This window comes from Peromyscus leucopus, chromosome 23 (genome assembly GCF_004664715.2).
Source record: "Peromyscus leucopus breed LL Stock chromosome 23, UCI_PerLeu_2.1, whole genome shotgun sequence".
NCBI lineage: Eukaryota > Metazoa > Chordata > Mammalia > Rodentia > Cricetidae > Peromyscus > Peromyscus leucopus.
The window spans coordinates 16,949,846-16,968,546 of record NC_051082.1 but is presented as its reverse complement, the minus strand read 5'-3'; the positions used below and the strand labels follow the sequence as shown (position 1 = coordinate 16,968,546).

Genomic DNA, 18,701 nt, shown 5'->3' with positions numbered 1-18,701 from the left:
TGTACATTCCCATGATTCCTTTAAACAGAATGTGAAGACTTTTGCCTCATCCTGGTCCTTCAGTTCTATAGCATTCTCTCTCTTTCTCCCTCTCCCTCTCCCTCTCCTTTTCCCTCCCCCCCTCTCTCTCCCTCTGTGTGTGTATGTGCAGTGTGCAATGTGTGTGTGTATGTGTGTCCTAGGGATGAGAACCATGGCCTTGCACATGCTAGGCAGGGGCTCTACCACTGAGCCACACCCCAGCCCCTCACTGGGGGATTCTAGGCAGGGGCTCTACCACTGAGCCACACCCCAGCCCCTCACTGGAGGATTCTAGGCAGGTGCTCTACCACTGAGCCACACCCCCAGCCCCTCACTAGAGGATTCTAGGCAGGGGCTCTACCACTGAGCCACACCCCCAGCCCCTCACTGGGGGATTCTAGGCAGGGGCTCTATCATTGAGCCACATCCCCAGCCCCTCACTGGGGGATTCTAGGCAGGGGGCTCCCACGACTGAGCCACAACCCAGCCCCTCACTGGAGGATTCTAGGCAGGTACTCTACCACTGAGTCACACCCCCAACCCCTCACTGGGGAATTCTAGGCAGGGGCTCTACCATTGAGCCACACCCCCAGCCCCTCACTGGGGGATTCTAGGCGGGGGCTCTACCATTGAGCAACACCCCCAGCCCCTCACTGAGGGATTCTAGGTGGGGGCTCTACCACTGAGTCACACCCCCAATCCTTCACTGGGGGATTCTAGGCAGGTGCTCTACCACTGAGTCACACCCCCAGCCCCTCACTGGAGGATTCTAGGCAGGTGCTCTACCACTGAGTCACACCCCAGCCCCTCACTGGGGGATTCTAGGCAGGGGCTCTACCACTGAGCCACACCCCAGCCCCTCACTGGGGGATTCTAGGCAGAGGCTCTACCACTGAGCTATGCCATAGCTCTTTCTCCATCATTTTCCAGATACTCCCATGCTACCACTTTGCCCACCATTTCATTCCTTCTCACATAGAGACCACTATTTCCTTATCCACCCAGAGATGAGGAGGACGTGGATCCCTCTTCCATAGCTGATGGGAATGTAAATTGGGGCGGGTGCCATGAGACACAATCTAATGCGTTAAGCTGAGCAAACAGCTCCACCTCTTGAGTGGAAAACAGGTGTTCAAACAGAAACCTACATAAGCTGTTTGTGACAACAGCATTCATAATAGCCATGGGGGGGGACCACCAATGCCCACCCTTGTATTTGAAGGAAGCATCCTCCTTATAGCGAGGTCACATTATGGCAGAACTTCAGACCCACAGCACTGAGGACATCCTTACCATGGGCAGCCCAAAGAACAGAGTCCAAACACAGAAGTAGGGTTATCTGCCCTCCCATCCCATGATCCCCAGAGCAGCCACTCCCAAGGGAAGGGTAAACAAAACCCTGTGTGCTACATTGAGGTATTTTGTTAAGTCTCTCTTTCTTAGATGCTTTTGTTCAAATCCTGTCAACTACCAGATGGAGCTTGGTGGCTCTTAAAACCTATGTCTACCAAAATTATAGAGCCAAACAGAGCTGTGCTCTAGAGATGGACCCGGCTTGAGGGCCAAACGCGACCTGGTACCCAGAGAGATGCAGAGAGTAACCTGGACACTGAGAAGAGACGCACAGCAACATGGACATATCGCACAAAGCTGAACAGAAGAGTCATGAGTGAAGGGTACAGCCATGATGGTGGGGAAGTAAAATATGGGAGTGTGAGGCAGCTGGTCCGTAAGAGTCAGACTGTGGGGGTCCATTGACCTGTGTATCAAGGCAAAGTGATTCCCCTACATCTTAGAAGAAACCACTTGCTTGCATGGCAGGAGACACAGGAGGAGGCCTTCTACAGAAGAACCAGTGATCTTATCTCAATTTGGGTGCTGGTTACCTTATGCATTCAACTTTGTGACATTCTGTAAAAAGGTACCTCAGGCCCCCCATGTGTGGGGGTTGTGTTTTATCTCCTTCTGTTAAAGTGTTTAAAGGGAGCTGGAGAGATGGCTCAGAGGTTAAGGGCACTGACTGCTCTTCCAGAGGACCTGGGTTCAATTCCCAACAACCACGTGGTGGCTCACAACTATCTGTAATAAGATCTGGTGCCCTCTTCTGGCCTGCAGACTTACAAGCAGACATTACACTGTATACATTAATAAATAAATCTTTAAAAAAAAAAAAAAGAGTGGTTGCTGCTCCACATTGTGTTTGGTTCCCACATTGTGTGGTTCACAGAGACCTGTAACTCCAGTTCCAGGGGATCTGACGCCCTCTTCTAGCCTCTTCAGGAACCTACACTCATATGTTCAACATGCTACAGGTTATGGGGACTCATTCTGAAATGACCTGGCAGGACCTGCCAGGGAGGATCCTACAACATTCTTATACATGTCACCTCCAGCATTCACTTAAGATAAGACAAAGGCGCCCCAACAGTTACCTCCTCCCAGGTGCCTGGGCACAAATGACCTTTCACAGGGAACATTTGTCCTTCTGTTTGTGGGTCCATGTACTGACTGTGAGAGCCACATGTGGAGTCTAGAGCAGATGGAGGTGATGGTTAATCTCAACTGTCAACTTGATGAGATACAGAATCACCTGGGAGAGTGGCAGCTGGGTGTGCCTATGGGGGGCGCGGGTATCTTGATGAGGTTAACTGAGGTTTAAAAAAAAAAAAAGACCCATCCACTGTGGGTGGCTCCATTCCCCAGGCTTGGATCCTAGGCTGTGTAAAAAGGAGAAGGTGAGGTAACCGCCAGTGTTGCTCTCTTTCTCTTCTTCCTGACTGTGGCTACGGCATGACCAGCTGCCCCACACTCCTGCCCTTGACTCCCCCACCGTGAACTGTGGGGAAGTCACATTACCCTTGAAGTGTGAGCCTGCACCAACTCTTCCTCCCTTCCATTGCTTAAGTCAGGGTGACGTGTCCCTGCAAAAGGAACAAGAGCTGAGACATGAGGGAGGAAAGGCATTTCCCATGGATGTGGAGATGAATCTGAGCTAAGCTGGGCACCAGCATCACCCACGAACACAACAGAATACAGGCCGGTCCATTATACCCCAGAGTGCCCATGAAAAAAAGTGCGGCAATGTTGGTTTTAGGCCAATGCACATCCATCAATGAACCTTCAAAACACATTAGAGGGCTGGAGAGATGGCTCAGAGGTTAAGAGCACCGGCTGCTCTTCCAGAGGTCCTGAGTTCAATTCCCAGCAACCACATGGTGGCTCACAACCATCTATAGTGGGATCTGATGCCTTCTTCTGTCATACAGACAGGACACTGTATATATAATAAATAAATCTTTAAAATAAATAAATAGATAGGAAAATAAATGAATGAATGAATGAATGAATGAATGAACAAATGAATAAATTACATCAGAGCCAGGCAGTGGTGGTGCACGCCTTTAATCCCAGTACTCAGGAGGCAGAGCCAGGTGGATCTCTGTGAGTTCAAGGCCAGCCTGCTCTGCAGAGCGAGATCCAGGACAGGCACCAAAACTACACAGAGAAACCTTGTCTCAAAAAACCAAAAAATAAAAAATAAAATAAAATAAAATACATTAGAAATGAAAGTGAGAGTCTGCCTCTGCTCATACGCGGCACAGATGAGGCTCTCGCACCCCTATGCCCCTTCTAACAGCAGGCAACAAGCTGGCATGTCACATGCCACATTCTAACACTAGTCCTTTTTTAATTCCATGCATTTCCTTGGCTCTTCCACCTTTTGTTGCCCTCTAACAAAATAAAGCTTCCTCCTGGCTCCACTCTCCCCCCCCCGCCCATGTGATTATGGTGGCTATCTTCCAATTAAAACATGGCCCACGCATGTGCCCCAATCGCAAGCTGGGACTGGAGCCAGCCTGGCTGAGCATGGAGATCGCACCTCGCTCTGGCGCGCAGGATTAGCAAGTCATTCCCCAAAGGGGCTGTACCCAGCCCACTCACATCGCAGCCACCCACACCCCAGGCACTGCAGATCAGAGCACCGTGACCCGTGTGGCAGAGCCAGAGAGGCGACCCCAGCCATGCTGCACCCCAGTTCTCCACACAGAGCTGTCGGGCACCACAGGGAGTCCGTAGAGTTATCTGGAATGAGACCCAAGTCCTAAGAATCCCATGATGTCAACTACCCACCCTCCAACAATCTCCTGGACCACAGTTTGTGTCGCAAGCCATTGTCCATACTAGCCAGTTACTGCCTCCCCCACCATGACCCCCTCTACAACTAGTCAGAAGATGCTTCATTGCTGCTGATGTTGTGGGTACCCCAAAGCCACCATCCTGGAAGCCGTGATCTGTAATAGATTCAGATAAAAGAGGAGGCCGATGGACCATGTGACCACCAGGCTCACTGAGAGTACTCAATATAGACCTGCCTCTCCATTCCAGACTCTGCCCCATCCTCAACCTCCATCCATGGCCACACTCCCCAGAATTCCTGCTCAGAAGACTGATGTCTCTCTGCCCAGATACCCAGAACTGAACTATTTGTCCCTCTTCATGTTGGCCATCTGTGGTGGTTTGAAAATGGCCCCCCAGAGGCTCACATGTTTGAATGCTTGGTCCTCAGTTAACGGAACTGTTTAGGAGAATCAGGAGGTGTGGTTTTGTTGGAAAAGGTATGGCCTTGTTTGAGAAGGTGCATCACTGGGGGTGGGCTTTGAGGTTTCAACAAAACCCTGCTAGTACCCCACCCCCGACTCTCACTCTCTGCCCCTTCTCTGCCTGCTACCTACGGATCAGAATATAAAGCTCTCAGCTACTGCTCCAGCACCATGTCCGCCTGGCTCCCACCATGATGATCACGGACTAACCCTCTAAAACTGTAAGCAAGCCCCCAGTTAAATACTTTCTTTTATAAGAGTTGCCTTGTGTCTCTTCATAGCAACAGAACTGACTAAAAGAGATATATATTTCATTTACATGTGACTTGGTGGTGGGTTTTTTTTTTTAATTTCCCGTGTCACCATCAGTATGAAGGGGACTCTCATTACCAAGGCAATGAGCAGGAAGGTGTGCTCCTTTTTTGTTAAGTCTCAAGGATAACAGCAGATGCCCTGCTTGGTCCCCTGGGCTCTGTTCCTTATGGCGGCCAGAGGTTCTTCTCATGATGTAAAGCAGGTCATGAACCCTGAGCTTCAAAACCCTGCAGCGGTGCCCAGCCTAGCCTGAATAAAATCTGAGGTCTTTTCAAAAGGCACAGAGCCCTGGGAGAATGCCACCCTTGGCCATCTTGCTGGCCAGGTGTCCCCACCCTTGCCCCCTTGCACAGTGGTGTCCCTGACCTCTCTATATTGACCCTTGAACACACCACAGTTGGCTGCCTGGGGGTCAGGGCCAAGTCTTCCCTTCATCTCTCCATGACACACCCCACACCTCCTCTGGGTTCTGTTCCCCAGAGAAGCCCTCCTCCACTGACCTACCTAAAGGAAACTTCCAGATCCTACGCTGTTCTCCTGTTGGTGTTTATCGTCTCCTGACGCAAAAGAACACCACACTTTCAACAAGTCTGTCTCTGTGAACAATGGTAAGCTTCAGAGAGCAGAGACTCACTGTCTCTGTGACAGCTTGTCCCCAGACCCCGAACCTGCTCTCGGCAGGTAGCCAGGGCTTCCGGACCTGCTGGTGGACCCACAGGACATAGGAGGCAGAGGGGACTTTGGGAACTGGATGTGGTTCTGGGAATGTGTTCAACCTGCACTGACTACCACCCCAGCCCTTCATACCTGCTCTCCTCTGCCTGGAAAGTTCTTCCCCAGACCCCTGCATGGCTCATGCCCATTCTTCTCATCTCGGGCCAACAGTACATCCCCAGACAGGCCGTCCCTCCAAGCATGTCTCCAGGTCCTCTACCCCTCTCCCCATCTCCTCCATTCCACAGTCCTCTTTCAACTCTGCCCCTCTCACATCATGACCCACAGGAGCCAGGAATTATATCCAAGCAACAGGATAACATCAGAGACCCTAGTGTAACAGAACCTGGTCACATGCTCACTGCAACTGGGCCCAGTCACCTAGAAAATGAAAGGTCCTCTACGGAGGTTGCAGGGCTCCTAACCCAAGCATCCGTTGGCATTCGTTAGCTCAGGTCTGCGCGTGCGTGCCTGCGTGCGTGCCTGCGTGCGTGCCTGCGTGCGTGCCTGCGTGCAAATGTGTGCCAGTGAGCAGGGCATGTGCTGGAATAGAACTCAGGATACTCGCTCACCGGTAAGCACTCTACCACTGGGATCCACCCCCAACCCTGGTTCCAGACTTTCAGATAGGTGAGCCCCTGGCTTTGACATTCATCTGGCCTTGGGTAGAGTTACAATGGTGTGTGTGGCTGTGAAGAAACCCAAGGCAGCGTTTGGTTTGTTCCCTCCTCTCGCCCGTGGGCCTAGAGCCTTTCTCAGCTGGGTGGCAAGGCTTACATCAGAACGGGCCCTGGGTGTGTTTTCTGGCCACGGAAAAACATCAGGGCTAGGGAGGTGGTGCAGTCAGTGCTTACCATGCAACCATAAAGACCCGAGTTTGATCCCCAAACCCATGTGGAAAAGTCAGCCATGGCAAACCCACTCAATCCTGTGCTCGGGAGGTAAAGACGAGGGCAGCCCTAGGGCTCATTGGTGGGACAGCCAAGGCTAGCCCACTCTGTACACCCCAACCAGTGAGAGGCCCTGTCCTGAAAAAAAAAAAAAAAAAAACAGGGTGGCATACATCTTTAATCCAAGCACTCAAGAAGCAGAGGCAGGAAGATCTCTGAGTTCAAGGCTAGCCTGGTCTACAAAGCAAGTTCCAGGACAGCCAGGGCTATGCAGAGAAACCCTGTCTTGAAAACTACCCACCCCATAAAAAAGTAGGATGGGGCCTGCAGAGATGGCTCCGTGGTTAGGAGTACTGGCTGCTGTTCCAGAGGACCCAGGTTCGATTCCCAGAACCCACATAGTGACTCACAACTCTCTGAAACTCCAGGCCCAGGGGCTCTGATACCCTTTTCTGGTCTCCAAGGGCACCAGGCATGCCCACTATGCAGAGACATTGCATGCAAAACATTTGTATGCATAAAATAAAAATAAACCAATCTCAAGAAAAAAAAACATTTAAAGCAAGGTGAACATCAGTTGAGAAAGACGTTTAACACAGACTCTGGCCTCTACATATACACACATGTGTATGCTCAAACACTACACACACACACACACACACACACACACACACAGCAGCTATTTTCTGAGGTTTGAGATCCTAATGCCCAGAGTCACCCAGGGAGCTCACGGTCTCCATACTCAGAGTCCCTTTCATTTCCTCGGGTCCCCTGTTATCTGTCCCCAACACTTCCAAATTTGCTTACTTTCCTAATCTCTCCTCCGTGGGCAACTCGGGTGTTTATCTTGTGGGCTGTGCCTCTGCAGCTCATGTCTCCTCCCCATGAGCCTTCATTAAAATATTTCAAATGAAGACCTTTCCTGCCCCCTCAAGAGAGCATGCTGGGTCTTTCCCACACAACACATTTTTTTAATTCTTATCACAGGACTTCAGGCAGTTTGTACATTATATCCTATTTAAAAAACCTCAATTCCACTTGAGGTTGTCACAATCCGGAGATTACAGTGTTCTGCCGGGGATATATTCATACATTCACTTTGTTCGCCGGCAGACGCAGTGCGTGAGCCTGTATTTCACACCTCATTTGATACCACAATGAGACCCGACGTATAAAAAGAAGCAATTATTTATTTAGATTATGGAATGGTTTCAGAGGGATATTCGATTATGTAATGGTTTTAGACGGATATTCATAGGTATAAACTGCCATGCTGGAGTATGGCTCCCTGCTGTTCTTCAGCCTGGAGCTGGAGTTTGGGGGGGAGGGGGAGGTGTCAAACATTGAGCATGAAGGAGAAGTACAGAAAAAGTCACTGGGATGGGAGCCCTTCTCATTTGCAAAACGGCCTCCTCTTTCCCATGCAGCATTTTTTAAATTTTTTTTTTCTAGAGAAAAAAGAAAATCACAAAACCAAAAAGTGACAACCACTTCTGAGGATCAGCACCCTTCTTTCCATGTGAAACACTGGACATGGGCTTGGGGAGATGGCTCGGGGGATAAGATGGAGCTTGCTGCAAAAGTCTGAGAACCTGAGTTCGAATCCCCATCCTCCAGATGAAAAGCTGGGCATGGAACCCAAGCATTGTGGGGGTGTGGAAACGGGAAGATCATTGTGAACCACAAGCCAGGTTCAGTGAGAGACCCTGTCTCAAGGAAAGGAGGCAGCAACTGATAGGACATGACACCAGGCATCCTCCTCTTTCCTCCATGCCCACATGTGTGCATATGCACCGCACACACAAACAAAATGAAGTCACTCTGCCAATCAAGTATTGCTGGGGATGCTGTGAATGTGTTGCTCTGATGGATTGATAAATAAAACGCTGATTGGCCAGTAGCCAGGCAGGAAGTATAGTATAGGCGGGACAATCAGAGAGGAGAACTCTGGGAAGAGGAAGGCTGAGTCAGGAGTCTCCAGCCAGACACAGAGGAAGAGAGATGTAAAAGTACTGGTAAGCCACAAGCCACATGGCAACTTACAGATTAATAGAAATGGGCTAATTTAAGATATAAGAACTAGATAGCAAGCGGCCTGCCACGGCCATACAGTTATAAGTAATATAAGTCTCTGTGTGTTTACTTGGGTCTGAGTGGCTGCAGGCCCCAGCGGGACTGGAGAAAACTCCAACTACAAAGTATTTCTACAAAATTTAATTCCTCAACATACACCATGGAGACCATCATCATAACCCCAGTGTCCCAGATGCAGAACCGGGGACCCCACCCCCTTTCAGACCAATGTCAGGATCAACGACATTACACGGACTGGTGTGCTTTCCTCTTAACTCCCGCCGCCACCATCGCCATCAGTGTCCACGGGCTCCAGACCCCTCCCTGTTCCCACTCTGCCCAAGCCCTGGGGGCACTGATAGGAACCCTGGCTCTGAGTTGATCTGGGCGGATGTCCGAGAAGAGCCCAGGACAACCGTCTGGCTCATAGCCACCCTCAACCAGGAAAAACAACTGCTCCGTAAAGTGACCGTGTGGTCAGAGGGGCACTGGGAGTTCCTGGCCACTACACTGCTCCCAGGAGGGAAGGGTAGCCAGGGAGGAACCAGGGAAGGAAGACAGGTGAAGGGGAAACTCAAGAGTACCGGAGCCCCCACCTCTGATGCAGACCACAGGGAGATGTGCTCTCCCGCTGTGGATATAAGCACACCAGCCCCCTGTACCAAGCAGAATCAAGCTACATCCCTGGGCAGAGCCCACCTTTAAAGAGTGTGGCCACTGTGCCCACTGACTACCTTCCCCTTCCCCTCATGCCCTGGCCATGAAGACCACCTCTACACAGCTAGAAAGCAACACAAGAAACTCACCTCCCAAGCCCAGCCTGCTCCTAGACAGGGAGCCCTTTGTCTGTTACCTAGATCTTTTAAACCAAAGACTGGCTTAGGGGAGCTGAGGAGGGTCAGGGGACACTCCACTCCTTTCCAATGTTTAGATACTGCTGGGTGAAGTCTGTGATGGCTGGAAGAGCTGCAACCATCTTGTGGCCACGAGGAAACCAGCTGGAAGATTCCCCAAGAGACCACAGCGGGGGCTGCTGTGTGAACAGCCCCTCTGCGTATGCTCTGTGAGACGGGGAAGCCCTTTATGGCAGCCACTTTGGGGGAATGACCTGTGGCTTTACAACTAGAAGCCCTTAAGCCAGTATTAACAACTCCAGGACCCAGGGTGCCCAGCAGGCCTATTCAGATATACAGGGAAAACCCGGCCATGTGATGTCACAGCCCACACTCCATCCAGGACACTGTCTGCCCGGCAGTGCGATTGACGAGTTCAGGATGGAAGGCAGCATCAGACCTCTCATCCTGAGTCATTCCTCCTCCTGGGAGACCTTCAGAGGCAACATGGTCAGGCTCTGGGGTTGGCTGGGGTCACATGAGAAGTGACAGCCATGTGCCAGGCAAGTCCACGGGAAAAGCTCACACACACACACACACACACACACACACACACACACACACACACACCGCCAGCCTCCGACCCCATTCATGGCCCATGCTGATTCATCACCAAGGCCGGAGTGTGTCCTGGGCCTCCAAGGACCCAAAGCTAGAGAAGAAAGAAAAGAGATCACGGACAATTTACAGTGATAAGTGGCACAGCGCCCAGGGCACTGGGTGGCATCTGAATTCAGCAGCCACTCATCCAACACTGCTCCTTGGCCCAGGGTGGGAGACTGGCAGACAGACAGACAGACAGACAGACGCACTCTCAGCAGGGGAAGAAAATGGGAGCGGAGACTGGGGAGGGGCTGTCGAGTCAGGGATCTTTCCACCCTCTGCCACCTAGGTGGTGGAGCCCACAACCCCTCAGGAGACTCCCAGAGCCTCACTCCCACCCCGCTCCGGGTGTGGGCTCAATGCCACAGAGACGGCTCGTTTATTTAAATAGCCAGGGGCCTGAGATGGTTCAGTGGGTAAAGCTGCTTGCCTCTTATGCCTGAGGACTTGAGTTGAACCCCCTCCAGGGCTCATAGGGGAAGGGATGAACCATCCTCTGAAATCTGTCCCCTGACCTCTACATGTACCATGACACCCAGATCGACAGACATAACAATAATAATAATAATAATAATAATAATAGAATAATAATAATTTTTTAAAATAAGCAGTGAGAGACAATTAGCTGATCGCTATGAGCACCCTGCTTGCTTATTAAAAAGCAATTTCTCCCTGGCTCTTTAATTGATTCACCCCCACACACCCCACCCCACCCCCATTTCAGCCTTCGGTTCTTCACGGAAACAACAACAATAGTAACAATATGGTTATCAGACTCCGAACTGTGATAAATGAAAGAGGGTCGTCTTGGAGACAGGCAACCTCACTGTGTACTGTGCATACAGGATGGATGGTCCAGGCTGCAGGGCATCCCTACAGTGGCTACACTGGCTGGTGAGGCGGAAGGGCGTCCACACGCCATCCTGCGCGTTATTCCGTCACCCGCTGTCGTATCCCGCACACCACAGTGCTCACCTGCTCTGTTTCTCCAGGTGGTGTCCCACGCAGGCCAGGGCTGCCGTGGTCTGGGTACCATCCTGCTCAATGTCCTCCTGCACTGCCCACTGGTTCTCGTTGCTCACCCGCACTGCCGTTATCTTCACGCCCGCGGCTGCCTTGATTCTGTGACAGAAGAAGTAGATGCGTAAGAAAATAGGCTTGCTGGGCGGTGGTGGTGCACAGCTTTGATCCCGGCACTCAGGAGGCAGAGGCAGGCGGATCTCTGTGAGTTCGAGGCCAGCCTGGGCTACAGAGTGAGTTCCAGGGAAGGCGCAAAACTACACAGAGAAACCCTGTCTTGAAAAACCAAAAATAGGCTTTGCCTGGGCCAGGTCCATGAGAGATGGCATCTGTATCACACGGAGACCCCCTTCCCTGAAGGCTTTCCCTTGACGATCTAGGCGATTTCAGGGGGGGCGCTCAAAGCCTAATGACCTGAGTTCAGCATCCGGAATCCACACAGTGAAAGATCCAACTCCCTCAAGCTGTCCGCTGACCTCCACACACCACCATGACAGAGGCACCCACCTCCACACATACATAATAAAGAAGTAAATGTAAGAAAAATTTTTTTTTTTTTTTAGTTTTTCAAGACAGGACTTCTCTGTGAAGCCCTGGCTGTCCTGGAACTCACTCTGTAGACCAGGCTGGCCTCGAACTCATAGAGATCCACCTGCCTCTGCCTCCTGAGTGCTGGGATTAAATGTGTGCGCCACCACCACCCCCAGGTAAGAAAAAAAAAATTTTAATGCTGATGTGTCCCAAACCATGCATGGTGACTTCTATGAGTAAACTCTGAACTTGGAAAGCTGAGGCAGGAGAATTGCTACAAGTTCAGGGCCAAACTGGGCTATGGAGTGAGACCCTGTCTCAAGACTAAATTCTTGAAATAAATAAACCCTGGCCTTTTCACAAATGACACAGCATGTTGCCACGCACCTCCACTTTCTGTCACTGGCTTTGAAATTAATAATATTATGCAAATTTTATCTTAATATTTAAAAAAAAAAGAGGCAAGGGACCACAAGATGGCTCAGTGGGCAAAGACATTTACCAACAAACCTGAAGACCTGAGTTCAAACCCTAGGATCCACATGGTGGAGGGAGAGGACAGATTCATGCCATATGACCTCTGAGCTCCATGGGTGTGCCATGCTACACACACCCAACAACACATAGCCACTAAAATACAAATAACCATAATAAAAAAATTACATGAGGAGGGAGGTAAGTGACCCATCCCAGGAGTGATTGGAATGTGTTGTGGGTGGGGGCATGATTCCTGCACTAAGACACCTGGGAGGCCCGGGAAGGACAAGAAAAGGACCCTTCCCCAGCAGAGTCTGCAACATGGGCGACATCTGAGCCCGAGACCCATCCTGAAGCCGGGCTCTGTCACCTGCTCTAAGGAATCTGGACTCAGGGATGTCAACCCCTATGTGTCCATCAGACGCAAAAAGGGGACTCTGCCTCCCTCTCCCTTCCTGTGGCCACTCCAGCTCCCATCTGAACAGCACACTCCAGAGGCTCCAATGCTACCTGTCTGCTACCCTGACTCCTGCATCTGATCATTCCTCCTGCTGGATTCTGGTCTTAATCTCCTCTTCCACGAAGCTTTCTTTCTTGACACCATGACATCCTAGGAGTTGATTTATGCACGCCATGAGCAGAGGCGTCCTGTTCCATCCCTGCCTCCAGCCAAAGGAAAAAAGGAAGAGAATGTCCCAGAACCCATGTCTACACCCAAAGCCCTCTCCCCAAAGCTGTGCCCTCTGCCCTGTGGGTCCTCACTATTATAACAACTCACATGCATCTTTCCCACACATATGATGGCTCAGAACCCTTCCATCAAGCCGCTAGAGGTCAGAGGAGAAGTGAGAAGCAGTTGCAGGCTAGCCCACAGAGACCCCCGGTGAGACCTGAGCTACACCAGGGAGCTTGAGAGTCCCTCATCCACAGTGGTCTAGTAAGGATTAAGGATGCTCACAGAGCCGGGCAGTGGTGGTGCACACCTTTAATCCCAGCACTTGGGAGGCAGAGCCAGGCGATCTCTGTGAGTTTGAGGCCAGTCTGGTCTACAGAGTGAGATCCAGGCACCAAACTACACAGAGAAACCCTGTCTTGAAAAAAAAAAAAAAAAAAAAAAAATGCTCACAGAACACTGGATGAAGGACCATCACAAATTCAAGTATGGAAGTACCAACCATTCTCTGGACACCTGACTGGGCTTTCTGGTGCCCCTCTGCTAAGTGTCCTGAATGTTACTCTAAGTCTGAGCAGAAAATTCTTTCCACCTCCCAGGGCAAAGCCAATGTCTCCCTTCACCACAGGGAATCTATTTGTCTATTTGTCTCATGAGGCTGCTCTAGGAGACAGTAGACAACCAACCAATGCCCAGGTCATGGTAGTACTTATGTGTTCTCTCTCTCTCTCCCCCTCTCTCTCCCCAACCCTCTCTCTCCCCCCTCTCTCCTCTCTCCTCCTCTCTCTCTCTCTCTCTCTCTCACACACACACACACACACACACACACACACACTTCTGGCCCCCCACTCCTTCAGACATCTGACCCTGTTCTACTCTCATACATGAAGGAGGTATCGTTTCACAGTGAGTTCTCCCTCATGGCCACAGGGTGGCTGCCAGCAGCTCCAGGTCCCACATCATCATGTGCGGAGGGTCTGGGAGGAGAAACTGTGACTGGGATGTAAAATAAATAACTTAAAAAAAAAACTACTGTCTAAGTATACTGGCTATTTTGTTTTACATAAAATATAAATAAATCCCATAAATGCTAAGAAGGAGGAAGAAAGAAAATACAAGAAATAAGATTCTCCTTCTGAGAACAAAATCTTAAAGCCAGTTTTCCCAGGCTGAATTTGACGGGTTTGTTCATAATGGGTGAGGTTAATCCCATATTGAGAGGGCTTAAAAAGAGGGGGATGCTGAAAAGAAATTCAAGTTATAGCGGAAGAAATGCATGCTGGGTATTAAAAACACTTGTAAAGCCAAATTGTTGATACGCCGCCCATCTCTTAAGCACAAGTTATGAAATTCTTCTTAAATCTCATCTTGGTCTCCCAACTAAATCCTCCTTAACTTCAGGCTATATTTGTTAAAGCGATTTAAGCTCAAAGAAATTCAGGTCTTAAATATTCACTAACCTTGTTTTAGACCAAAAAAAAAAAAAAATCTTCAGGCTTGGGGATATTCTTAGCACTTGGTATTTTAAAAACTACAATATCCAAAGTTACGTAGAAGAGATTAGTGGCCCCGTGGCTGTGGTGAGCTGGAGGTTTCCAAGGCTAAGCAATAAAAGTTACCACCACAAAGTGTCCAGGACACATAAGGAGGTTAGCCAAGTGACTTGGCGACAGGTTAGCATACAGGGGATGTCTTCCGGAAAATGAAGCCATCAAGGAGCAGGGCTTGGGGGTTGGAGAGAGGGCTGTTTGTAAAGTGCTTGCTGCTCTTGCAGAGGACCCCATTTTGGGTTCCCAGCACACAGGCCAGTAGGTTCACAACCACCTGTAACTTCAGCTCCAGGGGGAATCTGACTCCCTCTTCTGGCCTCTGCAGGTAACTGCATGGACATGCATGTAGAAACAGATGCCGGAATTCTTCCACGGTATCTGGAGGCTAGCAGAGGCAAGCCATGCTGAGAGCTCATTTTGAATGACTATTTAAACTTGAAAGGTGGCAGAGAAAGGAATCCAGGTGAAGAGACCTCTAAGCACCTGCCTCATGGGACCTGCCAGGACCCCCACGAAGCAGACGGGGGTCTCCCCTCTGGACTCTCCCACATGGGTGCTGAAAACACATATATTTTTGACCTTTAAGTCAGAGAGTGATTGGGGGCCTCTTAAGGGACAAGCAGATCTCTGAGAAGCATGGGACTCTGCTCTGAGAATGTGGACGGGCGAGGTCTTCTGTGTACAGGTGTGAGCATCCTCCAGCAGCACATGCCCACTTTGGGGGGGTGGGGCAAGCAAGGAGGGCACCACAGGGGGACATTATCCAAGTGCTGGCCTTCCATGTCACCTAAAACTAACTTTGTTTTATTTATTTATTTGATACATGGTCTCACTACGTCGCAGCCAGCCCTGGCTGTCCTGGAGCTCGCTGTGTAGACCAGATGAGCCTGCAACTCACAGAGATATGCTTGCCTCTGCCTCTCAAAAGCTGAGACTAAAGATGTGTGTCACCACACCTGGGTATATATAGAAAAACAGTAGAGCCAGTGACACTCCTGTCTGCCTTCTCTGTCATACAAGCTGACTGCATTTGTGACTTTTCCCATGACTGTGACAAAATATCTAAAAGCTATTTACAGAAAGGGGAGCTGATTTTGATTCGCAGTTTAAGGGCACAGCCCATCACAGTGAGGAAGGCATGGCCGCAGGACCATCAGGTCCCACGGCATCCACAGTCAGGAAGCAGAGAGAGGTGAATACTGGTGCTCAGCACTCACTCTCTCATTTTTATTCAGCCCAGGCCCCCAGCCCGTGGGATGGCACTGCCCACATTCAGGACAAGTTTTCCCACCTCGATTAACCCAATCTGCAAACTCCCTTATAGGCATGCCCCAGAGCCTTGGTTCCTAAGTGACGATAAATAATGTCAAGTTGGCAATATTAACCATCACACTGAGCATGCCCAAAGGATGTCACCTTCCCCGACTCTAACTCAACTCCTGCTCTATGACCCTGGAAAGCGTGCCCACCCTCCTTCCTTCTTGAATTCTGACCTTAAACTGAGTATGCTTGGGAATGTGCTTCCAATACCACCCGGAGGGCTTTCCTACTTGAAAGCATGCCATACAGGCTCCCCAATAAAATCTCCACACTTCCTTTGCTGGGGAGAGCATTACTCTTGGAATAACACCCATACCTTCCTTACCTCAAGTAGCATAGCCTTCCCCCAAGCTTTTGTCTCTTGGCTACACTTGTTTGGGCTTTGGCCTGAGATGGGAACCCACTACTGTCCCTTGTCTTGTTGCTCACCTAATCTTCCACCCTAGGGATAAATCAGAGATGCCACATTTTCACAGCCAAAAGGATGGTTCCGAGTAGTCCAGTGCCTCTCCCACACAGAGGCCTAGATGCCGTCGGTTGCCTGGTGGGTGCAGAAATCACCTCCCGAAGAGAGGTGGGTGGCAGATACTAGGAAGGGCAGTTTACAGAGCACCAGATCACTGTGGCTGCATCCACTACAAGTGTAGACACTGCTCTAGCTCCAACCAGGGTGTCTCTGAGTGCAGATCTGCAGTGGGTCTGCTCCTGCTGGAAGCTGCATGCAGCCCTGGAGGCCGAGCAGCTCGACTGCCCTCCCATGCTTCAGTGAGAACATCCTTATGGTGTTTCCCCAACCAAATGATAGCTGTCATAGCTCAGGACTGTCTCCTCAGACTACACGCCACAGCACTTTCCACACCCAGCTAACAGGGACTCCCTTTAGTCATGTCAGCTTCCCAAGGCTGTTGGAACCAATGGCCACAAGCTAATAGCTCTCAGGGGTGGAAAGTCATTGTCTTATGGTTCTGAGGGCTAGAACCTTGAATTCAGGTGTTAGTAAGGCTGATTTTGATGGAAGCTCTGGAAGAGAGCCCTTTTATTATTTTTAATTCTACATGTATGTGTGTCTGTGCATATAAGTGCAGGACCCATGGTGGCCAGAAGAGGGCGACAGATCCTTTGGAGCTAGAGTTACATGTGGTTGTAAGCTGTCCAACTGCTGAGCCATCTCTCCAGCTCCATGGAAGGGAATCCCCCTATGCCTCTCTTGAAGCCCAGGCCTTCCACACGGACTTCCTCCTTTATGCTTCCCATAATACTAAGACAAGCATGTTTGTCTTGCTTTTAGCACCCTAAAAGTAGCATCCCATGAGAGAAGCTGGCCCAGAGCTTGTCTTGGCCTCTTTAATCCTGATCCATACCATAGGCACATATAAACTCTCCTGCTGGGAGCCCCCACCCACCCACCCACACAAGCCAGGGAGCTCAGCCAGGATGACACTAAGGTCACAGCTTCAAGGATTCTTCAAAGTGCTGTGTCCTGGACAGTGATTGGTCCAAGGAGGAAACACGTGACCCAACCAGAATTTCCCATCACTGGGTCTCAACTAACAGACATGTGGACAGAATCTGTCAGAGATCTTTTACTGAAGAGTGGGGGGGGGGTACCTGTCTCTCTGTGTATCTGCACACACACCCATACAGAGACCAGACACCAGGTGTCTTCTATTACTCTATACCTTATTCCTTGAAGATGATCTCTCCCTATGGGCCTGGAGAGATTGCTCAGTGGTTAGAGCATGGGCTGCTCTTCCAGGAGACCCACGTTCAGTTCCCAGCACCCACCACTCAATGGCTCGAAAATGGCTTGCAACTTTCCTGGAGGTCCAGAGCGACCTTCTGCCTCCTCAGGCACCAGGCATGCAAGCGGTAAACCAACATGCATACAGGCAAAATGCTTATACACACAAAATAAACATGACATTTCAAATTTAAGACACGATCCCTCACTGAACTTGAAGCTCATCCTGGGGCTGCCAGACTGACTGGCCAGCCATCTCCCAGGATCCACCTGTCTCCACCCCTCGCAGGCACAAACAGCCATGCTGGGCTTTTTACATGGGTGCTGTGGATTTGCACAGATATGCACAGCAAGCAATGTTTTGTTTTGTTTTGTTTTGTTTTGTTTTTCAAGACAGTGTTTCTCTGCATAATCATGGAACTCACTCTGTAGACCAGGATGGCTTCAAACTCACAGAGCTCCACCTGCCTCTGCCTCCCGAGTGCTGGGATCAAAGGTGTGCACCATCACCGGCCCGGCAACATCTGGCACTCTTAACTCACTGAGCCATCTCCCTTCCCATCGGGCGTCTTTGAGCCTAGCTTTCTTTCTACAAAGCCATAAGGGTCTCAATGTGTCTGTGCTGGATCATTTTATGTCAGCTCAAGACAAGCTAAAGTCATCTGAGAGGAGGGAACCTCAATTGAGAAAATGCCTCCATAAGACCTATTAGTGCATTTTCTTAATTAGTGACAGATGCGAAGAGGATCCAACACATTGTGGGTAGTGTCACACCTGGGCTGGTGGTCCTGGGTTCTATAAGAAAGCAGGCTGAGCAAGCCAGTAAGCAGCACCCCTCCGTGGCCTCTGCATCAGCTCCTGCCTCCAGGTTCCTGCCCTGCTTGAGTTCCTGTCCTGATTAAAGGTAATGATGAACTGTGATGTGGAAGCATAAGCCAAATAAACCCTTTCCTCCCCAACTTGCTTTGGTCATGATGTTTCATCAGTAGTAATAGCAACCCTAACTAAGACAGCATCTAACATACTCCTGAGAGTGAAAACAATGGGAATGCAGAGGGATCATCAGGTGGATGAAGACTGTTTTCCAGACATGTATTTGAGCACCTAGATCCAGCAAGAACCAAGGATGTCCCTGAGCTGTCCAGTTCCGTGAACCAGTGATTCCCCGTAAGCCACTGCAGTCAAATATTAACTGACAAAATCCATCCAGTCTCTTCCATTTCTGCCTCGCAGAGGACCAGCTGAAATCCACCCCACATTCACAGAAATCACACAAAAA

The 18,701-nt window shown here is 50.2% G+C and overlaps 1 protein-coding gene across 1 annotated transcript in view; it reads right to left on the bottom strand.

The window, feature by feature from the left end:
* Positions 1-18,701, bottom strand: part of LOC114710196 (transmembrane protein 132B-like) — a 188,567-nt gene that overhangs the window by 53,936 nt on the left and 115,930 nt on the right. Inside the window, exon 3 of the mRNA XM_037198261.1 lies at positions 11,086-11,232. Coding sequence (XP_037054156.1) covers positions 11,086-11,232 — 147 coding nt within the window. The remainder of the gene's footprint in view (positions 1-11,085; positions 11,233-18,701) is intronic.